Raw genomic sequence first — 25,384 nt, 5'->3', positions numbered from 1 at the left:
CTTCTTCTGGTTCCCTGAGTAACAATAAGACCCTTCCTTTCCTTCCTACTGGGAGTTCTTTGCTCTCCTATGGACAGAAGGGAATGAGAATTCAGATAAATCAGCCTTACGTTCTCTCTTGCCAGGAGAGCCACTTGCAGCTTAGTGGATCACAAGTTGGCTCCTCCTAGCAAACCCAAGGTGATGGGGACAGGTGCATCCACTCCCCATCCATGGCCATCATATCTCAGCCCCTGCCAGCATTCTCTTGCCTCTCCAGGCTTCCACGGGGAGAAAAAAAATCACTCTCACTGCTTTAGTGGATCTACACTATTTTCTTTCCTGTCACGCCAGGGAACTATTACAGAGAATTGTAGAGTAAAAGGACTGGAAGTTGCTGATTTATCTAAATAACTCATTCCCAGGCCAGGCGTGGTGGCTGCTGCCTGTAATCCCAGCACTTTGGGAGGCCAGGACAGGTGGATCACTTGAGACCAGCCTGGCCAACATGGTGAAACCCCATCTCTACTAAAAATACAAAAATTGGCTGGGCGCGGTGGCTCTAGCCTGTAATCCCAGCACTTTGGGAGGCCGAGGCGCGCGGATCATGAGGTCAGGAGATGTGGACCCTTCCTCTCTCTCAACCCATGTTAAGCTTCAGATTTTAGCCAAATAATAACAATCTTTCTTCTTTAAAGATTTTATCAGGTCCAGAGTGGCAAGGAACTATCTCTGGTTCCATGAATGAAGAAGACATTGCATGCTGCATCCAGTTTCTTCACAGGTAACCAAAGAAGCAAGCACACCTCACCATAGCAAGGATTAATTTTTCTATCAAGTCAAGACAATCTAGTTTCATATTAAGAAAGCATAGGCTGGGTGCAGTGGCTCGCGCATATAATCCTAGAACTTTGGGAGGCCAAGCAAATGGATCACCTGAGGTCAGGAGTTCGAGACCAGCTTGGCCAACATGGTGAAACCCCATGTCTACTAAAAATACAAAAGAAAATTAGCCGGGCGTGGTGGCGGGTGCCTATAATCCTAGCTACTCGGGAGGCTGAGGCAGGAGAATTGCTTGAACCCAGGAGGCAGAGATTGAAATGAGCCAAGATGGTGCCATTGCACTCCAGCCTGGGCGACAGATCAAGACTCTGTCTCAAAAAAAAAAAAAAAAGAAAGAAAAGAAAGCATATATTGCCCCTAATGTTAATATTTTTACCATATTCCTTCCAAAATGATAACACTAATATGACTGCACCAAGGAATTACTGAGTTTCTGAGCCTGCACTAGCTCTAACAGGTCACTCAGTCCCTCCCAGGTCATGGGTGCGAGCTCCAAATTCTGATCCACAACTCTCTCTCCTGACAGAAAGAAAAGGGAGGTCTTAGAACTTCTTAAGTGTATAATAGTTCACATTCTAACGTGTATCTGGATGGTTTCAATTATTTTTGCTGTGAAATATCAAACCATCGTATTTGAACACAAGAGAATGACATGCAGGAGTCACACAACAAATACATATAACAAGAGCACATTGGGGTGCTGGGAGGGCACGCGCTCTTCTGCAACTTCACCCCATGCTCCCTGTAAGATGTCCTTAGAAACAGAGGCCTGAAAGTCTGCTAACTTCAGTAAAAAGCAGGACATTTTAACAGCCACCCCTTCAAAATGTAAAAATATTGCTTCAGATTGCCAAAAACCATTTTGCACTGAACATTCTGACCTTTACCCCAACCCTGAGCCTCACCCCATTCCTGAAGCTTGCCCTATCCCTGACCTTCTGAGCTGAGGGCCCAACCCCAGTCCCTGCCCCAGCCCCAGGAACTACCTCATCTGATTCTCACACCTGACCCATGCTTGCTGACCAGGCCTCTGACTATCTGGCCTACCAGTTCCATCTAGGCCCACTTACTGCCACACCTAGCCAGCCTGATTTTGGCTAGATCTATTTAGTCATACTTAGCCAAGCCCAGTCTCAGTCCCAGTCCCAGTCCCCAGACAGCTCCTGTTTAACCCTGCCTGTGAGATGCTGAGTCTCCAGACCTGCTCATCTGGTCACACCTACTAGATTCAAGTCCTTTGCTCTATTTCTCCTGAAGTCTGGCTCTAACATCCGTCAGCCGAGCCCCACAGAGCACTACTTCCTGAGGAGCAAAAGAGACCTAAGACCTGAGCTCACAGGCTCCATCCTTTCCCAGGCAACAGAATTGTTTTCTTGGACAGTGCCTCTCAAAATGGAATGCACATACGAATGACCTGGGAGTCTTGTTAAAAATGCAGATTCAGATTCAGTAGGTCTGGAGTGAGGCCCTAAAGCCTGCATTTCTAACAAACACCCAAGTGAAGCCCATGTTGGTCCAGAAAACAAACTTTAATTAGCACAGTTCTGGAATACCAATTATAGTTTTGCAAAATTAAAAAAAAATGTTTACAGTATCAACAGCCTTAATTTCTACTAAGGGAAGAGAACTCATCCCCCCATAGAATGCTCCAGCCTACAGAACTTGGAGTCTGTCCCACATATATTGTGCACTAATCACACAGTGCTTTGAATTTCACTCGATAGTTTCCTATATGTGTGTTTTATTATTTATTTGGTTCCTTTACAGCATTTGTTCATTCTGCAAACATTATTGATCATTAATCTATTAGGGCCATAAGAATATATAAGGCATAGTCTCTGTGTCCGATAAGGCAACAGGCCATTAAAGAAGATAGATATGGGCCAGAAGTGGTGGCTCACACTTGTAATCCCAACACTTTGGGAGGCTGAGGCGGGCAGATCACCTGAGGTCAGGAGTTAAAGACCAGCTTGGCCAACATGGTAAAACTCTGTCTCTACTAAAAATACAAAAAAATTAGCTGGGCATGGTGGTGCATGCCTGTTAATCCCAGCTACTCTGGAGGCTGAGGCAGGAGAATCACTTGAACCCGGGAGGTGGAGGTTGCAGTGAGCCAAGATCACGCTGCTGCACTCCTGCCTAGGCGACAGAGCAAGACTCCATCTCAAAAAAAAAAAGATAGACAGATATGTAAGCAGATCGTTTCAGCACAATAATAGTATATGTATATAGCGTGGAGGAAAAAGAGACCTGTAACCCCTTTGGAGTTGGGGAATCAACAGGAAAGCCATTCTGGGCAAAAAAGTAGCCTGAGCTGAATCTAACAGAGGAGTGAGTCAAATGAAGTGCAGGGGACCCACAAGGCAGAGGAGCAGTCTGGCAGAGGCCCCGGGGTGAAATGGCTGGGTCGGAGAAGAGCTGCACACACCCGGGTTGTTGGGGCACAGTTAGCAGGGAGGAAGCCTCCAAGAAGAGGCTGAGGTGTCAGCCAGGAAACGATCACAGGGACCTTGTCTGCCACGTTAAGGATCTTGGACTTTAGCCTGTGGACAATAAGGAAACAATTTAAGTTTTTAAATAAGGCCAAGGCACGTTTGGGTTTTAGGTAAATCATGTTTGGTGACTGTGCAGAAAATTAAACTGAAGGTGCCAAAACTAGAAACAGGCTGGGCAAGGTGACATATGCCTGTAATCCCAACACTTTGGGGGGCCAAGGTGGGAGGATTGCTTGAGCTCAGGAGCTCGAGACCAGCCTCAACAACATAGCAAGACCTCATCTCCACTAAAAATAAGTGTAAAAAATTAGCCAAGCATGGTGGTGCATGCCTATAGTTCCAGCTACACTCTGTTGTCCAGGGTGTAATGCAATCGTATAATCATGGCTCACTGCAGCTTCGACTTCCTGGACTCAAGCAATCTTCCCACCTCAACCTCCTAAGTAGCTCAAGCAATCCTCCTGCCTTGGCCTCCCAAAGTGCTGGGATTACAGGCGTGAGCCACCACATCCAACCAATGCTACCTTTCTAACACCTGTATAAATATCCTCCTCTCTGTCCCCACCACTATTGCTTCATTTCTCATTAGCCTTTCCTTGTACCATAGCAAATCGTCTCTTAACTGATCTCCCAGCCTCCAGTATTTTTTCCCTTAAATCAAACATCGGAGAAATGTTTCCAACAGACTAATCTGACTATCTTAGTCTGTTTTCTGCTGCTGTAACGTAATACCACAGACTGGATAGTTTATAAAGAATAGGAGTTTATTTTGCTTGTAAGTCTGGAGGCTGGTAAGTCCAAAAGACCATGTTGCCAGTGTCTTGTGAGGGTCTTTGTGCTGTGTCATCCCATAGCATAAGGGCAAGCAAGTCCATGAAACAGAGAAAAAATTAAGCCTATTCTCATGATAACTAATCCACTCCTGTGACAGTGGCATCAATACATTCATGAGGGCAGAGCCTTCACAATTTAATTGCCCCTGAAAGGCCTCCTCTCTCAATACTATTATATTGAAAATGAAATTTCAACATGAGTTTTGGAGGGGACATTCAAGTCACATGGCACTGACCATGTGACTCTTTCCCATTTCCTATAGGACAAGAGGCAAACCCCATAGATTAGTGTATAAGATCCTCAATGACATAGACATTTCTCAATGACATGGGTCCTTTCTCAATGATATGGGTCCTTTCTCAATGATATGTACCTTTCATTAATACATCTACTAAATGTGTATTGAGTGGTCCCTGAGACAGGCACTAGAAATGGCCCTGAAGATATTACCATGAAGAGAAAAATATACTCTGGCATTGTAGAGCTAACATGCTAGAGGAGACAGCCGATTTTAAAATATAGACAAGCCAGGCATGGTGGTGCACACCTGTAGTCCCAGGTACTCAGGAGGCTGAGGCAGGAGGATCCCTTGAGGGCAGGAGTTCGAGGCCACAGTGCTGTAATCACACATATACTCATATGCCACTGCACGCCAGCCTACACAACACAGTGATACCCCATCTATAAAATTAAATTAAAATATAGAAAAATTTAAAAGCTTAAATGTGATAAAGGTATTCATCATCTATTTGACATACACATTTTTAGTGTCTACTACTTGCCAGGCACATGCTAGATGCTAAACATGTGATAAGGGAAAAGGACACAATCCTTACTGTTATGGAGCTCATGGGCAGACACTAATACCATAATAACAGTCATGAACAGTATCACAGACTGGCCTAAGGGCTGTTGACCAAAATGAAGAAGGGAAGGGATGCTTGATACAAGAACCAAAAAATGAGTTAAAAAGTTAACTAGGCAGGAGGGAGGAGGGACTGCTGAAAAGAAAGCAAGCGTATCAGGAAGAGGAAGACAAGCTCAACAGCACTGAAGCTAAAAGGAGTGAGAGTATGAGGAACTGAAAGAAGATTGTATGGCTAAAACACGGGGTTAAGGGAGGGTAACATGAGAGGTGGACAGGGGCCAGATCACACAGGGCCTTATGGGCTACAGTAAGGAGTTCAGATTTTGTACCAAAGATAATGGGAATCCACTAAAAGGTTTTAAGCAGTGGGTGAAAGTGGAGAGACAGTTAACGAGGCCCTTGCAGTGGGCCAGGCAGCGGAGGGTCATGATCTGGTCTAGGGTTATGCCAGTGGAGATGAAAGAAATGCATGAAATTAATGAACTGGGAAATAGAGCTGACAGGACTTGTGAGTAACTTGAAAGTTATATATATATTGGCCGGGCGCGGTGGCTCACACCTGTAATCCCAGCACTTTTGGAGGCCAAGGCAGGCAGATCACGAGGTCAAGAGATGGAGACCATCCTGGTCAACATGGTGAAACCCCGTCTCTACTAAAAACACAAAAATTAGCTGGGTGTGGTGGTGCGTGCCTGTAGTCCCAGCTACTCAGGAGGCTGAGGCAGGAGAATTGCTTGAACCCAGGAGGCGGAGGTTGCAGTGAGCCAAGATAGCGCCACTGCACTCCAGCCTGGCAAAAGAGCGGGACTCTGCCTCAAAAAAAAAAAAGAAAAGAAAGTTATATATATGTTATAGAGAGATACGGATGGAGATGAAATGACATGATGTTTGGGATTTGCTTCAAAATGACACACAGGAGAAGGAAGCAGAAAGTAGAAAAGGATGTGGATGGGGAAGGATTGGCTGTGGGTTGATAGTTGTTGGGATGAGTGATGTATACATGGGGGTATCTTATACTGTTCTGCCAACTTTTGTGTATATTCAAAATTCTCCATTATACAAAGTTAGAAATGAGAAAAGAAAAGGAGGAGACAGAGAAGAAATAGAATAAATCCTAGGCTTTTGGCTGAGCAATCAAGAAGCTAATGGTGCCATTCACTGAGATGATGAAGAAGATGGGCAGAGTAAGACAAGAGACTTGGGAAGTACCGTGTCATTTTGGACATGTTAAGTTTTATACGTCCAGAAGATATGCTGAGGAGGAGGATGTCAAGTACACAACTGGGTATACAAATTTGAAACTCAAAGGAAGGAACTGCACTAAAGATATAAATGTGTGAATAATTTGCATATACATGGCATTTTAAACCATGAAAATGGATGGGATTTGGTGATAATTATGTGTCAATGTAGGTTCATCAATTGTAATAAATGTCCACTCTGGTGGGGGATACTGATAATGAGGAAGGCTAGTCGTGTGTGAGGAAAAAGGGTATGTGGAAAATCTCTGTACTTTCCTCAACTTTTCTATGAAGCTAAAACTGCTCTAAAAAATAAAGTCTATATTTAAAAAAAAAAGATGAGGTTATTTAATGAGAGAATTTAGACAGAGAAAGACCCAAGACTAAACCCAAAGAAACAAAATTTAAAGTCGAGTAGATGAGAAAGATCTAAAAAAAGAAGTTTCTACGAAGTAACAGCCATGGGAATGCTATAGAAACAAGAAGACTGTTATGTTAGGACAGCCTAGATGAGAGAATTTTTCAAGAAGAAATAGTAGCCAACTATTTCTGAAGCTGTTGAAAGGTCAGATAAGATGAGAACAGGGAATATTCGCTGGACCTGGCAATGTGGAAATAATTAATAGGCTTGATAATAATAGTTTCGGGTTTCTTTGTTTTGTTTTGTTTTGTTTTTAGAGACAGGGTCTCTCTCTGTCTCCCAGGCTGGAGTACAGTGACCCAGTCATGGTTCACTGTAACCCTGAACTTGCAGGCTCAAGCAATCCCCTTGCCTCTGCCTCCTAAGTAGCTGGGGCTACAGGCGCATGCCACCACACCCGGCTAATTGGCTAATTTTTTTATTTTTTGTAGAGAAAAACAACAGCCTATATTGCCCAAGCTGGTCTCAAACTCCTGGGCTCAAGCCGTCCTTTCCTCTCGGCCTCCCAAAGTACTTGGATTACAGGCATGAGCCACCATTCCCGCCCAAAGTCATAATTCTTGAGTCATCTGCTCGTGTTATCTTGGTTTCCTCACCTTCCATTCACTCTTTCTCCCACTCCAATCCATCACTAATAAAAATTTCTTGGGCTTGGCACAGTAGCTCACGCCTGTAATCCCAGCACTTTGGGAGACCAAGACAGGAGGATGGCTTGAGGCCAGGAATTCAAGATCAGCCTGGGCAACCCTGAGAGATACCCTGTCTCTACAAAAATTTTTAAAAGTTAGTAGGCATGGTGGTATGCACCTATAGTCCTAGCTACCCAAGAGGCTGAAGCAGGAAGGGCAGCACGACCCCAGGAGTTTGAGGCTGCAGTGAGTCAGAATGGTGCACTCCAGCCTAGGCAACAGAGCAAGATCCTGCCAAAAAAAAAGACTTTGACATAGATTTGTAAAATGGAGTTTTAGCTAAAGTGACATGTGGTGTCAAGAGGGTCAGTTTATTATTAACCTGAAATATATTACAGCATATTCATATTTTGAAATATCCATGGAAAGGTAGAGATTAATGATTTAGGAGAAAGAAAGATAAAATGAAGACAATAATTCATAGCAGCATTGTTTATAGTACCCCAAAAGTGGAAACAACCCAAATGTCTATCAACTGTTGAATAAATAAACAAAATGTGGCATATCTGTACAATGCAATGCTACTTGGATATAAAAGGAATGAAGTATTGATACATGCTACAACATGTGTAAACTTTGGAAGCATTATGCTGTGTGAAAAGCCAGTCACATAGGCCACATGTAGTATGATTCCAATTACATGAAATGTCAAGAATAAGTAAATCCATACAGACATAAGTAGAGTAGTGATTGCCTACAGAAAAGAAATTGATGGTACTGGGGTTGGGATGGGGATGGGGGAAATGGGAGTAAGTGGTAAAAGCACAAGTTTCTTTTGGGGTAACGAAAATGTTCTAAAATTGATTGTGGTGGCTGGTTGCACAACTCTGAATATACAGTCACATGTTAAGTCATGTGTTGCTTAACAACAGGAATAAGTTCCGAGAAATGCATCGTTAGGTGATTTTACCATTACGGGAACATCATCATAGAGTGTCCTTACACAAGCTTGGATGGTGTAGCCGACTATACAGCTAGGCTATATGGCGTAACCTATTGCTCCTAGGCTGCACGCCTGTACAGCATGTTACTGTACTCAATACTATAGGCAATTGTAACACCATGTTAAGTATTTATGTATCTAAACATGGAAAAGGTATGGTAAAAAATACAGTATAAAAGATTTAAAAACGGCATACCTATATAGGGCACATATCATGAGTGGACTTTGCAGGACAAGAAGTTGCTCTGGGTGAGTCAGTGAGTGAGTGGTGAGTGACTACACTAAATTTATTTTAAATTTTTTTTTCTTTTCTTCAATAATAAACTAGCCTTAGCTTACTGCAACTTTTTTACTTTATAAACTTTTTAATTTTTTTAACTTTGACTCTTGTAATAACACTTAGCTTAAAACATAAATATTCTACAGCTGTACAAAAATATTTTATTTCTTTATATCCTTATTCTATAAGCTTTTTCTATTTTTTAAATTTTTTTAACTTTTTTGTTAAAAGCTAAGACACAAAGACACACATTAGCCTAGGTCTACACAAGGTCAGGATCATCAAGACATCACTACAGGACAGGGATTTTTCAGCTACATTATAATCTTATGGGACCACCATCATATATGTGCTCTGTCATTGAGCTAAATGTGTTATGCAGCACATGGCTGTACAGTTGACCCTTGAACAACTCAGGACCTAGGGGACTGACACCCCTCACAGTTGAAAATCTGTGTATCTGCAGGGTGGGGAACACCACACATTGGGGCCTGTCATGGGGTGGGGTAGGGGGGAAGGATAGCATTAGGAGATATACCTAATGTAAATGACCAGCTAATGGGCGCAGCACACCAACATGGTACATGTATACATATGTAACAAACCTGCACGTTGTGCACATGTACCCTAGAACTTAAAGTGTAATTAAAAAAAGAAAATTAAAAAAAAATATATGTGTGTCTGGCCAGACATGGTGGCTCACGCCTGCAATCCCAGCACTTTCGGAGGCCGAGGAGGGTGGATCCCGAGGTCAGGAGATCGAGACCATCCTCACTAACTCGGTGAAAACCCATCTCTACTAAAAATACAAAAAAAAAATTAGCCGGGCATGGTGGCAGGCGCCTGTAGTTCCAGCTACTCGGGAGGCTGAGACAGGAGAATGGCATGAACCCGGGAGGCAGAGTTTGCAGTGAGCAGAGATCATGCCACTGCACTCCAGCCTGGGCGACAGAGCAAGACTCAGTCTCAAAAAAAAGAAAAATTAGCTGGGCATGTTGGCATATACCTGTGGTGACCACTACTCAGGAGGCTAAGGTGGGAGGATTGCTTGAGCCTGAGAGGTTGAGGCTGCAGTGAGCTGTGATCGCACACTACACTCCAGCCTGAGTGACAGAGCAAGGCTGTCTCAAAAATAAAAAATAAAATGAAAATTTCTAGAAAAGGAAATACAGAGGCTCTTAATTATAAGAAACAAAAATTCAACCTCACGCAGAAAAGAGTAAGTAAGCCGGGCACGGCAGCTCATACCTGTAATCCCAGCACTTTGGGAGGCCGAGGCCAGTGGATCACCTGAGGTCAGGAGTTCGAGACCAGCCTGGCCAACATGGTAAAACCCTGTCTCTACTAAAAATACAAAAATTAGCCAAGTGTGGTGGCATGCGCCTGTAATCCCAGCTACTCAGGAGGCTGAGGAGGGAGAACCGCTTGAATCCGGGAGTCAGAGGTTGCAGCAAGCCGAGATAGTGCCACTGCACTTCAGCCTGGGCGACAGAGTGAGACTCTGTCTCGGGAAAAAAAAAAAAAGGAAAAGAAAAAGAAAAGAGCAAATAAAAAGCACAGGATAATACTATTTTGCCTCTTTCTGTGTCCATGGAGCAGGCCCAGGAGCAATTACTCCCAGTGATAATCACATCCAGCATTCAGATCTTGGTTTTTAAATACCATCCTCCTCACAAAAGACCAGTGCTTCTTTGAGAAATAACTAAGTTCGGGGCTGGAGCAGGGGAAATACAAGATGAGCCTGGAACATCTTCTTGTAGCAGAAAGTAAGAAAATGCTCAAAGAGTGATGGAGTTGTGTCAAAAGGAGAAAGGAGCCAGCTTGCAGGTGCTCCCCCAGCCAAATCTAGGGCAATTTGAACATCAAAATACACACCCAGGTATTCACCCAAGAGAAATAAAAGCATACGTCCACACAAACCCATGTACACAAACAGTTCATAGTAGCTTTATTTCTAACAGTCAGAAACTGGAAACAACCCAAACGTTTATCAACAAGTGAATGGATAAAAATATATGTGGTATATCCATACAATGGAATACTACTCAGAAATAGAAATGAACTGCAGATGCATGTACAACATGGATGACTCTCCAAATAAACATGCTGAATGAAATAAGCCAGATGCTGAAATCCTATACATTATAGGATTCCATTTACACAAAATTCCAGAAAATGCAAACTATTTGGGAGGCCAAGGTAGGCGGATCACCTGATGTCAGGAGTTTGAGACCACCCTGGTCAATATGGTGAAACACCATCTCTATTAAAAATACAAAAATTAGCCGGGCATGGTGGTGCATGCTTGTAATCCCAGCTATTCAGGAGGCTGAGGCAGGAGAATCACTTGAACCTGGGAGGTGGAGGTTTCAATGAGCCAAGATCAAACCACTGCACTCCAGCCTGGGCCACAGAGTGAGACTCTGCCTGAGAAGAGAAGAGAAGAGAAGAGAAATTAATCTATACTGACAGAGAGCAGATCAGCGGTTACCTGAAGATGGGGATGAAAGAGGGGAGAATGGATTACAAAGAAACACAAGGAAACTAATATAGTTTGGATGTTTGTCCCCTCCAAATCTCATGTTGAAATGTAATCCTCAATGTCAGAGGTGGGGCCTGGTGGGATGTGTTTGGCTCCTGAGGTCCCACCCCTCATCAGTGGCTCAGTGCCAACCCCTTGGTGATGAGTGAGTTCTCGCTCTGGCAGTTCCCGCAAGGTCTCTCTTGCTCCCTCTCTTGCCATGTGATACACTGCTCCCCTTCGTCTTCCACCATGATTGTAAGCTCCCTGAGACCCTCACCAGAGGCCAAGCAGATGCTGGTGCCATGATTCCTGTGCAGCCTGCAGAACTATGAACCAATTAAACTTTTTTTCTTTATAAATCAACCAGCCTTAGGTATTTCTTAACAGCAATGCAAAAGCCTAACACATAGACGTGTTCATTATCTCGACTGTGGTAATGGTTTCCCAGGTATATACTGTGTCAAAAATAATCTATATACTGTAAATATGTAAACCTTCTTATATATATTATACCTCAAAGAAACTGTAAATAAATAAATAGGGTATTAGGTTACAAATCAGTGAATAAAATATGAATCTATGCATCAATAATAATATGAACACATAAAAGACACATAAAACCAAATATTGCTGGTGGACGTGTAAATGGGTACAATCACTTTGGAAACCCATTTGCTATTATCTACTAAATCCAATACATTGTTAAGAAGGGGGGGAAGCAAGGTATACAAGAGTGTGTACAATATACTACTATTTGTAAAAGAAAAGGGAATATGTATGTGTATATATGTACATGGATCTAAACACGTGGTGTGTGTGTTCCCTGCTCGTTCACAGGTCATCTCTGGAAGGATTCACAAGAAATTAGCAATATGGTATTTAGTGCCTCCAGAGAGGAGATCTGAGTGGTTGGGTCACAGGAGTAGAAGAGAGAATTTTCCCTGTAATCTCTTTAGTATCTTTTTAATTTTGTACTAAGTGAATGTACTGCCTCTTCCAAAAAAAGTTGTTTAATAATGTTTTGTAAAAAGAATTCTTCTCAGCCAGGCGCAGTGGCTCCCAACTGTAATCCCAGCACTTTGGGAGGTCGAGGTGGGTGGATCACTTGAGCCCAGGAGTTCAAGATCAACCTGGGCAACAGGGTGAAACCCTGTCTCTACAAATTACAGGAAAAAAAAAAATTGCCGGGCATGGTGGTATGCACCTGTAGTCCCAGAAAATCAGGAGGCTGGTGTAGGAGGATCACTTGAGCCTAGGGACATTGAGGTTGCAGTGAGCCCAGACTGCTGCCACTGCACCCCAGCCTGGGCAGCAGAGACCCTGTCTCAAAAAAAGGAAAGAAGGAAAGAAGGGAGGAAGGGAGGGAGGGAGGGAAGGATCTCTAAAAAGTAGCTATTCTCTGACCTCACTTCCCCCCATTTGTCCAACTCACCCCATTCCCCACAGAACTAAACTTCTCACCCTTTCCAGGAGAGGGCATGCTGTCTCTGTCCTGTACACCTACTTTTTCCTCTGCCAAGAGCACCCTTCCCTTCCTATGGCCCCTCTGAAGTGCCTGACCTGAGGACGAAATGAGGCCAGGATATGTCCCATGAGTCAACTCTGTCCCCAGCATTCGCCACTACCCACCCACCCCCAACGCCCTGCCAGCCCCCGACACTCCCCCGCCATGAGTCTGTCATCTGAAACATATCCCCTTACCCCTTCCCACTCCCTCTGAGATGACTCAGCAGCCCCTGCCCCCCTTCAGCTGGGCACAGTGCCCCAGAACTCAGGAACATGGGTACCACCTGTCCCTCCGCCCACATAAAAGTCATTGAAGAGCTTGTGGGGCTGTGGGACCTGCGCCCTCTGGAGGAATTCCATACACCCACTCAACTCTGGCAAATAGGAAATTGTCAAGTAGGAGACAAGGAGCAAAGTCCTATCACAGCGGGAGGGGACGCAAGTGCCTGCAGAGTCTGAGCAGGGAAAAAGCCAGTGCCCCAGCGGAAGCACAGCTCAGAGCTGGTCTGCCATGGACATCCTGGTCCCACTCCTGCAGCTGCTGGTGCTGCTTCTTACCCTGCCCCTGCACCTCATGGCTCTGCTGGGCTGCTGGCAGCCCCTGTGCAAAAGCTACTTCCCCTACCTGATGGCCGTGCTGACTCCCAAGAGCAACCGCAAGATGGAGAGCAAGAAACGGGAGCTCTTCAGCCAGATAAAGGGGCTTACAGGAGCCTCCGGGAAAGTGGCCCTACTGGAGCTGGGCTGCGGAACCGGAGCCAACTTTCAGTTCTACCCACCGGGCTGCAGGGTCACCTGCCTAGACCCAAATCCCCACTTTGAGAAGTTCCTGACAAAGAGCATGGCTGAGAACAGGCACCTCCAATATGAGCGGTTTGTGGTGGCTCCTGGAGAGGACATGAGACAGCTGGCTGATGGCTCCATGGATGTGGTGGTCTGCACCCTGGTGCTGTGCTCTGTGCAGAGCCCAAGGAAGGTCCTGCAGGAGGTCCGGAGAGTACTGAGACCGGTAAGCAGGGTGGGAAGGGGATGGGTGTGGGGCAGGCAAACGCAGCATCAGCCGCCCCAGGGTTCGGCCCCCAGAATGGGGCGTCTGAGGTAGTAAGTAGCACATTAGACACCCCATCCACCCCTACCTGCTGGTGAATAGGAGACATGGCCAGTGCCATGACGGGGCACAATTGGGTGCTGTGGAAGCAACAGGAGAATCACCTACCACCATGGGACAGGGAGGGGAGCGGGGAGGACACCTAAGGGACTGAGGTTTAAATCGAGATCTGTGCTTGGGAGGCTGAAGCAGGAGGATGACTTGAGCCCAGGAGTTCGAGACCAGCCAAGGCAACATAGTGAGATGCCGTCTCTACAAAAAAAAAAAAAATACAAAAGCTAGCCAGGCGTGGTGGCACATGCCTATAGTCCTAGCTACTCAGGAAGCTGAGGTGGGAGGATCACTTGAGCCCGAGAGTTCAAAGTTACAGTGAACTATGATCGCACCACTGCACTCCAGCCTGGGCCACAGAGTGAGACCCTGTATCAAAAAAAATAAATAAATAAATAAAAAGAGAGAGAGAGATCTGAGGGATTAAGCAGAGTGTGGACGGGGTGGGGAAAATAAAAGAGTGTTCTAGGTAAAGATAGTAGGGGAAGTAGAGTAGAATCCATCAGACTGTGGAGAGAACGTTCAGAATAGTTTCCAGGTTTCTAGCATGAGCAACTGAGGGGAGAGCCGATGAAAAGTGCCATTTGCTGAGATGGAAGAAAGCTGTTTTGGACTTACTAGGTTTGAGATCACCTAGGGAGAGTATAGTGAGGCGAGGAGCTTGAGGAACCCCAGCTTCAGTCAAGAGTTGGGCCTGAGGTTTCCCTGGGATGTTCACAGCGATGTCCAGGAAGCAGCTTGTGCATGCATCTGGGTTTTGTGAGAGAGGTTGTGCGTGTATCTCAGAATACAATAAGCCCAGCTGGGCAAGGTGGCTCACGCCTGTAATCCAGCACTTTGGGAGGCAAGGCAGGTGGATCTCTTGAGGCCAGGAGTTTGAAACCAGACTGGCCAACATGGTGAAACCCTGTCTCTACTGAAAAATACAAAAAGTAGCCGGGCGTGGTGGCTCATGCCTGTAATCCCAGCTACTCGGGAGGCTGAGGCAGGAGAATCGCTTGAACCTGGGAGGTGGAGGTTGCAGTGCGCCGAGATCACGCCATTGCACTCCAGCCTGAGCAACAGACTGAGACTCTGTCTCAAAAAATAATAATAATAATAATAATAATACAATGAGCCCTCCACTCCTGTTTCTCAGTTTCCCCTTCTGCATGCCCTCGGTTATTCTGGTCAGGTTTAAAGATCTCCCACCAGCCACTCCTTTCAGTTATGAGGTTCTTCACATGCACTTTGAAGGCAGTAGCAGGGGATGCAGAAAAGGTCAGGGGCACGACAGTTTGCTCCATGAACTCTCAGACCAGCAGCTCCCATTTCACCAAGAAGTTTGACTGTCTTGATCGGCGCGATAGGGAGCAGGGTCAGAATGGAGCCAAGTGACACTAACTCTCTCATCCCTCCCAGGGAGGTGTGCTCTTTTTCTGGGAGCATGTGGCAGAACCATATGGAAGCTGGGCCTTCATGTGGCAGCAAGTTTTCGAGCCCACCTGGAAACACATTGGGGATGGCTGCTGCCTCACCAGAGAGACCTGGAAGGATCTTGAGAACGCCCAGTTCTCCGAAATCCAAATGGAACGACAGCCCCCTCCCTTGAAGTGGCTACCTGTTGGGCCCCACATCATGGGAAAGGCTGTCAAATAATCTTTCCCAAGCCCCAAGGCACTCATTTGCTCCTTCCCCAGCCTCCAATTAGAACAAGCCACCCACCAGCCTATCTATCTTCCACTGAGAGGGACCTAGCAGAATGAGAGAAGCCATTCATGTACCACCTCCTAGTCCTTCTCTCCCCAACCTCTGCCAGGGCAATCTCTAACTTCAATCCCGCCTTCGACAGTGAAAAAGCTCTACTTCTACGCTGACCCAGGGAGGAAACACTAGGACGCTGTTGTATCCTCAACTGCAAGCTTCTGGACTAGTCTCCCAACGTTTGCCTCCCAATGTTGTCCCTTTCCTTCGTTCCCATGGTAAAGCTCCTCTCGCTTTCCTCCTGAGGCTACACCCATGCGTCTCTAGGAACTGGTCACAAAAGTCATGGTGCATGCATCCCTGCCAAGCCCCCCTGACCCTCTCTCCCCACTACCACCTTCTTCCTGAGCTGGGGGCACCAGGGAGAATCAGAGACGCTGGGGATGCCAGAGCAAGACTCTAAGAGGCAGAGGTTTTGTTCTCAAATATTTTTTAATAAATAGACGAAACCACGAAACCACTAGACTGATGCAGCAAACTAAGGTCAGATGAGAGGGGAAACTAGAGAGGGAGCAGCCTGAGTCAGTGACACAACCTCCTCCCCGACCCTCTAGGCTAAGGCACTTCCGGGGAGGCAGGTCCTTGGGGTCCTGTTACACAGGGTGAATGGGAGAGGAAGGGATTAGGATCCCTTCTACCCACCTTTGCATCAGGACACCCCTGCCCTTCTCACCCTACCCCATGGCCCTGTCCCTGATTTACCCACTCTCATCTCACAGCACTCTAAGGGGAAGTTGGGTGGGAGGAGTTCTTGTGGGTGGGAGAGGTCTGTGCCCCTGAGGAAGCCGATCCTGCCAAATCTTGATGCGACACCAGCAGCCCACTCTACCCTCTTCATCCCAAGGAGCCATCTCTGGGGAAGGGATGGAGGGCAGCCACAGGCCAGGCTGGGACATGGGAACCTAGGCGGTGCCTGGCCCTGGATGCCCATCGGGGCCCAGCTCGGGATGCCCGTCGGCAGCCAGGATGGGGTGTGCATCCGGGCCCTCCCGCCGGGGGCTGCCCCAGTTGTTCCTCAGGATGGTGCCCGTCTTCTCCTCCTTGAACTGCTGTCTGTCTTCCCGAGGAATCTTCACCGCATGGTACTGGGGCACGGTGGCCTCGGGGTGCTTCGCCCGTTTGAAGAATCCCATCTATAAGGACACCAGGCCAGACCATGAGGAGCCTGAAGAGCTGCGGTCCCTGGAGCAGATGCCTAGCGCGGCACAGCTCCTCACCCTCACCATCCCTGCTGCGGCAGAAAGGAAATAGGCTGAATAGCATCTGGTGTGGTGGGCAGCACCCACAGTGCTCCCATCAGTGCCGTGTCCCCAGGTTCTCATTCACAGCAAGAGAGAGACCAGGAGGGCGTCCAAGAGGCAGGACCAAGGGTATCTGCCTTGGCCCCTGAAAGAGGGCCTTGAGGGTGGAGCATCAGGACCTGACTCAAGATTTGTACCCACTCTAGCTTCTTAAGAGACCCAATAGTGTCCCCCAGAACATAAACAAGACCTGAAGAAGAAAATGGCTTCCTAGTCCCCTGCATCTCTGGAATGATACCTCTCAAGCCTCATAAACATGCACCCTGTGTACTTGCACCTTGGGCAGCACGCCCCTTACAGCAATACCCTCTTGTCCATCAATACAGTAGTCTAGCCCCACCCTAAATGAGGACCATGCTGGCCCTTACACACCAGGGTGGGAATGTGCCCCTGCACACTCACACTCAGAGGCCCAGGACTCCTACATGCTCAGACTGCATGGCATCTCCTTACACATTCATCTCCTTGCACACTCATGCCCATAGAAAAAAGCATGCATGCGACCTCCCCACACTCCCACATGCTCACACCCCATGAGCCCACCAACCCTTTGTGCACGCCTCAGGCTGTGTAGACTTACCCTTATATCTGCACCCTTCTAATTACCTCTCACCTCACATCACTCTCATGCAATCTCATTTTTCACCCTGAACATTCCTGATCCCCTGAATGCTGGGAATTCTCCTTATATTCACACACATACATACCCACACACACATAGACACATGCACACACACAACAGTTACCCCACAGTCCCTGGACCCCCAACTTCCATGGCTGAAGGCTGCACAGCCAGACAGGCCCGGTGATAGTTGGTGGGAAAAGATGAGCTCTGGCTGCTCCGATGGAAGAAGCCACACTGGGATGTCGAGGGAGAAGCAGGGCAGAGGAGGCAGAGGATGGAAAGATTGAGGAAGGACAGGAGCCCCTATCTCTGCTCTGTCTTCCTTCCATGGGAGCAGGGAGCAAGCATCCTGGGACCACTTTCACAGAGGCATCAATCTCCCCTAAGACTGGGAAGGTTCCCAACAGCTTGGATGCCACTCCAGAGCCTGGTCTACTGATGATTCACACTTGCCAAAGGGTGGCTCAGTCTCTGATTGGTCCCAAAGAGCAGGCACAGGCAGGGGCAGTTCTCCAGAGCCCCAAGGACATGTGTGGTTCTGAACACAGCCCCCGATGTTGCAGATGGCTCAGCATATGACCCCTGGTGATATATGTGATTCCGTGTACTGACGTGTGCACGTGCATACTTTTACATTGAGCCCTGGATGCCAATATGATTCGGTATACAGCTCTGGGTGTACAAGAATGCTTCCATGCAGAGCCTGGTATGTGGAAGCTCCAAGTTCCACCATAAGGGCAGTTCCCTGGAGGCCGTTCTCCGTGCTTGTTGGCCTTCTTGGCCACATTTACCTTTCCAGTTTTCACTGCCACATTCTAGTTAAGTCAGATCACACTTCTCTGCCTCCACGACTTTGCCTATCATGGTCCCGCTGGACCCCACCTACCTCATCCCCTTACATCCTGACCCTACTACCCCACCTTCCTCTAAGGACTGGTTCCAGTGCTACCTCCTCTCAAGCTTTTTTCCCTCTAAACTCCCACGCCATTTTCTCAACTCAGCACTTCCTGCCTTGTCCTTGACTACAGGCTCACCACTCCCATCCCACTGGACTATAAAATCCCTGAGAACGAGATCTGCATCTGATTTCTTTTTTTTTTTTTTTTTTTTTTGAGACAGAGTCCTGCTCAGTCCCCCATGTTGCAGTGCAGTGGCGCAATCTTGGCTCACTGCAACCTCCACCTCCCGGGTTCAAGCGATTCTCCTGTCTCAGCCTCCCAAGTAGCTGGGACTACAGGCATCCCCCACCATGCCCAGCTAATTTTGTTTGTTTGTTTGTATTTTTAATAGAGACAGGATTTCACCATGTTGGCCAGCTTGGTCTTGAACTCCTGACCTCAGGTGATCCACCCACCTCAGCCTCCCAAAGTGCTGGGATTACAGGCATGAGCCACCATGCCTGGCTTTTTTTTTTTTTTTTTTTTTGAGATGGAGTCTCGCTCTGTCACCCAGGCTGGAGTGCAATGGCGCCATCTCAGCTCACTGCAACCCCCACCTTTCGAGTTCAATCGATTCTCCTACCTCAGCCTCCCAAGTAGCTGAATCTACAGGTGCGTGCCACCACGCCCAGCTAATTTTGTATTTTAAGTAGAGATGGGGTTTCACCATGTTGTCCAGGCTGGTCTCGAACTCCTGACCTCAAGTGATCCACCTGCCTAGGCCTCCCAAAGTGCTGAGATTCCAGGCATGAGCCACTGCACCCAGCCTGCATCTGATTTATCTTTGAAACATCCAGGGACTAATAGAGTTCCTGAGACATGCAGGGCAAGTGTTCAGTGCAGATTTGCTGAATACATGAGTGTGTGGGTGGGTGACAGAACCATAATACAAAATGCTGCTCACCTGACCAGGAAGTCCACCCCCATCAGCCCCACCTCCAAGCCTCACCTTCCACAGGAGCAGCACCAGCAGTGCTAGCACCAGCAGCCCAGCCAGTACAGCCAGGAGGATGACCCACCAGGGCACTCCTTCTGCCACCACAGCCACGGGGTCCAAGTATACCATCACTGGGATCTGGGGAGCAAGGGGTCAATTGAGCAAGAGGTCAATGGAACAAGAGCTGGAGGGAGCAGGAAAGAAGAGAGTCCTCCCCACCTATCCCCCAACCCTGCAGCTCACCACTATGGAGGCATCTCGGAGCATCAAGTTCTTTATGGAGGACTTCACTGTGATGTTGGCCCGGACAATCACTTCCAGGGACTTCACAGCTGAGTACTCCTAAGGGAACAGGGAAGGAGACCCTTCTCCTAAATGCCCCATGTCTCCCTCCCTTCCCCTTACCTCCTGAAATTATAAATGTAATGGTGCCCAACACAGAGGATGTTTCTGCCTGGTTTGGGTTAAGAGTATGCTGCGTTTGGGCCGGGCGCAGTAGCTCACACCTGTAATCCCAGCACTTTGGGAGGCCAAGGAGGGTGGATCACCTGAGGTCAGGAGTTTGAGATCAGCCTGGCCAACATGGCAAAACCCCGTCTCTATGAAAAATACAAAAATACCGGGTGTGGTGGCACGTGCCTGTAATCTCAGCTACTCAGGAGGCTGAGGCAGGAGAATCTCTTGAACCCGGGAGGCAGAGGTTGCAGTGAGCTGAGATCGCGCCACTGCACTCCAGCCTGGGGGACAAAGGAAGACTCCATCTCAAAAAAAAAAAAAAAAAAAAAAAGGGGATGCTGCATTTGGACAGTGAGGAAGGAGGAGGAGAAGTGAGTCCTGGAGGGGCTTTGGAGGAAGAAGAAACACAGACTAGAGCCGAGTGGTATCCTCACCTCCAGAAAGGTGCTGTTCCAGAGACGGCCCCAGACATGCAGCACAGCCGCGCGGTCAAAGCTGTAGAGTGGGCAGCTGAACACCACACAGTTGGCCGTGCCCCGGGCGCAGTCCTAGGGATAAGGACAGACAGGGGTCTAAGCCACTCAGCTCGACCCTGCTGAGACTGCCATCTCTCCCATTTTCCTTACTTGACCTCAAACTCCCCTCCTCCAGGAAGTCTTCTCAAACTAATCTTATATCCAAAATAGCTGCCTGCCCCAAATCTGAGCTATTCAGCTTTGAAATGCATGGAGGGGGCAGCATGGAAGGGAATCTCTTACTTGACAGCACAGGCAGAGTAGCTTCCCCAAGTGATGCTTATGTTACCTAATGACAGTCCCCTTTATTGAGCACCCACTACTTGTCGGGCACTTATCTCACTTAAGCTTCACAATAGTCCTACAAGGTGCACATTATCATCCTCATTTTTCAAAGGAAGAAACTGAGGAGGCCCAAGGAGGCCAAGCGACCTGCCTCAGGTCACAGCACTAGCAAAGCTAATGAGTGGTGGAGCAAATATTTGAACTCAGGTCCATATTCGGCAAAGCCACACCCCTGCCCTAAACCCAAACTCACTGAAGGAGGAGGAGGTAGCCTCCGGAGCTCCTGGGGAGACAGGGGACTCAGGCTCTGTTCTTTCCAGGACTGACCTAAATCCATTTGGCCCAATCACCACCTCACGACCCATTTGCCTGAAAGTTATGTTATATTCATCACACTACGATCCAGACACAGAAGAATGGCTTTAAGAGTGTCTGAATTATTTGAGTTATCTTTTATTTTGCCACTTTTGAGCCATTCAAGAATCCTTAGCCAAGCTGTCTAAAAGCAAGGCCTTCTGCCTTTTTTGTAAAAGAATCTACTTTAGTACTGGTACCAAAACAGAGATATAGATCAATGGAACAGAACAGAGCCCTCAGAAATAACGCCACATATCTACAACTATCTGATCTTTGACAAACCTGAGAAAAACAAGCAATGGGGAAAGGATTCCCTATTTAATAAATGGTGCTGGGAAAACTGGCTAGCCATATGTAGAAAGCTGAAACTGGATCCCTTCCTAACACCTTATACAAAAATTAATTCAAGATAGATTAAAGACTTAAATGTTAGACATAAACCATAAAAACCCTAGAAGAAAACCTAGGCAATGCCATTCAGGACATAGGCATGGGCAAGGACTTCATGTCTAAAACACCAAAAGCAATGGCAACAAAAGACAAAATTGACAAATGGGATCTAATTAAACTAAAGAGCTTCTGCACAGCAAAAGAAACTATCATCGGAGTGAACAGGCAACCTACAAAATGGGAGAAAATTTTCGCAACCTACTCATCTGACAAAGGGCTAATATCCAGAATCTACAATGAACTCAAACAAATTTACAAGAAAAAAACAAACAACCCCATCAAAAAGTGGGCAAAGGACATGAACAGATACTTCTCAAAAGAAGACATTTATGCAGCCAAAAAACACATGAAAAAATGCTCACCATCACTGGCCATCAGAGAAATGCAAATCAAAACCACAATGAGATACCATCTCACACCAGTTAGAATGGCGATCATTAAAAAGTCAGGAAACAACAGGTGCTGGAGAGGATGTGGAGAAATAGGAACACTTTTACACTGTTGGTGGGACTATAAACTAGTTCAACCATTGTGGAAGTCAGTGTGGCGATTCCTCAGGGATCTAAAACTAGAAATACCATTTGACCCAGCCATCCCATTACTGGGTATATACCCAAAGGACTATAAATCATGCTGCTATAAAGCCACATGCACACGTATGTTTACTGCGGCACTATTCACAATAGCAAAGACTTGGAACCAACCCAAATGTCCAACAATGATAGCCTGGATTAAGAAAATGTGGCACATATACACCATGGAATAGTATGCAGCCATAAAACAGGATGAGTTCATGTCCTTTGTAGGGACATGGATGAAATTGGAAATCATCATTCTCAGTAAACTATCACAAGAACAAAAAACCAAACACCGCATATTCTCACTCATAGGTGGGAATTGAACAATGAGAACACATGGACACAGGAAGGGGAACATCACACTCTGGGGACTGTTGTGGGGTGGGGGCAGCGGGGAGGGAGAGCATTAGGAGATATACCTAACGCTAAATGACAAGTTAATGGGTGCAGCACACCAGCATGGCACATGTATACATATGTAACTAACCTGCACATTGTGCACATGTACCCTAAAACTTAAAGTATAATAATAATAAAATTAAAAAAAATAAAAATAAAAAATAAAAAAATAAAATAAAAAAGAATCTACTTTAGACATTATGTTAAGCAAAGTAAGCCAGACTCAGAAAGATAAATACTGCATTATCTCACTTATATGTGGAATCTGTAAGTTGAACTCATAGAAGTAGAGTAGAATAGTTGTTACCTAGGGCTAGAGTGGAGGCGGGGTGTGGCTGGGGAGATGGAGGAGATGGTGGTCAAAAGATACAAAGCTTCAGTTAGACAGAAGGAAGAGATATCTATTTAAGAGATCTAATGCACAACATGGGGACTGTAGTTAATAACAACATATTGTATTCCTGAGAATCACTAAGAGAATAGATTTTAAGTGTTCTTACCACAAAAATAAGTATGTGAGGTGATGCATATGTTAATTAGCTCAATATAGCCATTCCACAGTATATACATATTTCAAAACATTGTATTATACATGATAAATATAATTTTTGTCATTTAAATAAATAAATACATTTTAACATGAAAACAAAAAGAATCTATTTCAAAGTTCCCATTTAAAAGGGAGGCCTCTCAGAGGAAATCGGTCACGTGGAGAAGGGAGGATTATCCATGTAATAGAGCAACAGCCACGACATGGGTTCCTACAACCCCTGACGTTCTTCAGTTTGCCTCATGCCATGCTCCCAGGGGAGCTGAGGGCCCAAAGCAGGGACTGCAGCAGCTGCTGACATTCCCCTGCAAAGGATCTCCTTGGCTCTACCTGGGGTTTACCTCCACCTCCTTACAATCAAGCCAAAGACCTCCTAATCTAAGTCCCCACCACATTCTCACTGCGAGCCCCATCCTAGCAGGGAGGGGCACAGAGCATGTGCGGATCTGCTCAATACCTTCACCTAAACAACACAACTCTGCAAAACAAGCAGAAAAGGGGAAAGCAAAACTGCTCAAAAGGGGTAAACTTAATAAATCATATATAATATACGGTTGTCTTAATTATTAGAACTTTTAGAATTTAGTGTTTTTGCTGAGCGCGTGGCTCAGGCCTATAATCCTAGCACTTTGGGAGGCCGAGGCAGACAGATCGCTTGAGGTTAGGAGTTCGAGACCAGCCAGCCTGGCCAACATGGTGAAACCCCGTCTCTACTAAAAATACAAAAATCAGCCGGGTGTGGTGGCATGCACCTGTAGTCCCAGCTACTTAGGAGGCTGAGGAAGGAGAATCGCTTGAACCAGAGAGGCAGAGGTTGCAGTGAGCTGAGATCGTGCCACTGCACTCTAGCCTTGGTGACAGAGCAAGACTCCATCTCAACAACAACAAAAAAGAACTTAACATTTTTAATACTGTAAAAATCGAGCAAGTGTCCTTACACAAATTGACTTTTTTATCTTATAAGAGTTCAAAAGAACGACAAACAGACCTCAAAGTGTGAGGATGGGCTAACCCCATCCCATCACCTATAAAATGTAATGCTTTATATAAACGTAATGCGAATCAATTGCTTGGCTAACTGGCTTCAGGTGGAGTGACCTGTTCTAGAGTGAGCAATTGCAGGGGCTGAGCAGGAAGGGCGTCTGCAGTGTCAGTAGCTACCTCCCGGGCACCCCCTCCTATGAATTGTGATGGGAACATCTGGTCAGCTTGCACCCAGACCATCCTGTGTCTCAACAGGCTACCCTTCCTGGACACACAGCACCCCGGAGCTCTGGCTGCACCAAGTCTGGCCTGCCCTCACCAGGGTGATGTTTTTCTTCTTCTCAGCAGAGGACACTGGCCACCAGGACATGCTGGGCTCCTGCCGCTCACCAGGCTCCTGCTGCTCAGGTGGCTCCAGCTCCCGCCGCCTCCTATCCCTACTGTCCACATCCTGGACACAGAAGGGGGGTCTTAGTGAGTGTCCCTCCAATCACAGCAGTGCTAAGATCGAATCTCCTCCCCACCGCCTTCCTCCTGCCCCATCACTGCACTCACTACCCTTACTCCCCATAACATCTGTCCCAACATCTAACCCCCACCCCCACCTAAGCCTCACCAGGTGGAGGATGTTGGGCCTGGGAGAGCAAAGCCCTTTCTGCCCAGGCCCCTGCCTGCCCTCCAGCTCAACCCGCATTGGGTACAGCAACCACTTCCCATTGGCAATCTCATGAGGCCACATGATGTTGAGGAAGGCAGAGCCCAGGGTTCTGAGCGACTGGCCTTGGTTGGAAACCTGTGGGAAAAAGAGAGTATGAGGGGAGAGACCTCAGTTTTTCTTTTTTTTTTTTTTTTTAATTTTTTGTAGAGACAGGATCTATGTTGCCCAGGCTTGTCTCTAACTCCTGGGCTCAAGTGATCCTGCCACCTTGGCCTCCTGTAGTGCTGTGATTACAGGCATGAGCCACCGTGCCCAGCCAAGGAACTCAGCTTTCAAGTGGATCCTAAATCCACAGAGATGGAAGGAACAAGGGCTGAAGAGAAGGCCCTCAGGAAACACAATTTCAACAAATACTCAGGATCCTAGACCCCACCAGGCACCATTCTCTCCACCCACCAAATCCGGGAAACCCTGGAAGTCTCCCTGGAAGGTGTGAGGAGAGGCCCCAGCCAAGCAAAGGCAGAGTTCTAGGGAGAGACATTAACCCCCCGCCCCATGTTCCCATCCCCCAGCTGAGGCCCACAGCAGAGAAGCTTCCCTGGACTCATGGCCTACCACACCAGCAGGTGAGACAGCCAGACAGAATGACCAGGAAATGGTCAAGTGAGGCCCCAGCAGGAACACCTTCCCACAGCCAAGGTCCATATGCAGGACAGAGGCCTCAAACTGCATGCTGCCACATGGTAGAAGAGCCCCAGCCCTGGGGACACAGCTCAGCCTCTTCTCTGTGCCAAGGAGGGAGGGTGACCATGGAGGGGCCTCATCC

The 25,384-nt window shown here is 47.0% G+C and overlaps 2 protein-coding genes across 11 annotated transcripts in view; one reads left to right on the top strand and one right to left on the bottom strand.

Moving 5' to 3' along the window:
* Positions 1–10,518: 10,518 nt before the first annotated feature.
* Positions 10,519–25,384, bottom strand: part of ITGA7 (integrin subunit alpha 7) — a 36,553-nt gene continuing 21,687 nt past the window's right edge. For 7 of the 10 annotated variants that reach the window (XM_063693909.1, XM_004053307.5, XM_019038480.4 and 4 more), the window contains 6 exons: positions 24,517–24,693; positions 24,220–24,351; positions 20,217–20,330; positions 19,570–19,668; positions 19,339–19,464; positions 15,939–16,658 (listed from right to left, as the gene is read on the bottom strand). In XM_063693909.1, coding sequence (XP_063549979.1) covers positions 16,428–16,658; positions 19,339–19,464; positions 19,570–19,668; positions 20,217–20,330; positions 24,220–24,351; positions 24,517–24,693 — 879 coding nt within the window. In that variant the 3' untranslated portion in view covers positions 15,939–16,427. Of the gene's footprint in view, positions 11,021–15,938; positions 16,659–19,338; positions 19,465–19,569; positions 19,669–20,216; positions 20,331–24,219; positions 24,352–24,516; positions 24,694–25,384 lie in introns of those variants that run through there. The other 3 variants (XM_055359428.2, XM_055359429.2, XM_063693908.1) reach the window with 1 other exon arrangement.
* TMT1B (thiol methyltransferase 1B) lies at positions 13,041–15,934 on the top strand. Its single transcript, XM_004053317.4, has 2 exons — positions 13,041–13,632; positions 15,184–15,934. The coding sequence occupies exons 1-2, from the start codon at positions 13,135–13,137 to the stop codon at positions 15,418–15,420; spliced, it is 735 nt and encodes a 244-aa protein (XP_004053365.1). The 5' UTR covers positions 13,041–13,134; the 3' UTR covers positions 15,421–15,934.

This window comes from Gorilla gorilla, chromosome 10 (assembly GCF_029281585.2).
Source record: "Gorilla gorilla gorilla isolate KB3781 chromosome 10, NHGRI_mGorGor1-v2.1_pri, whole genome shotgun sequence".
NCBI classification, from domain to species: domain Eukaryota; kingdom Metazoa; phylum Chordata; class Mammalia; order Primates; family Hominidae; genus Gorilla; species Gorilla gorilla.
This window is presented reverse-complemented; position numbering and strand designations above follow the sequence as displayed.

What these genes read in the sequence shown, in the direction of transcription:
- TMT1B (XM_004053317.4), top strand. Translation starts at nt 13,135, where the DNA reads ATGGACATCCTGGTCCCACTCCTGCAGCTGCTGGTGCTGCTTCTTACC. An exon ending in TCCGGAGAGTACTGAGACCG is followed by an intron (nt 13,633 to 15,183) that starts GTAAGCAGGGTG and finishes CATCCCTCCCAG; the next exon opens with GGAGGTGTGCTCTTTTTCTG.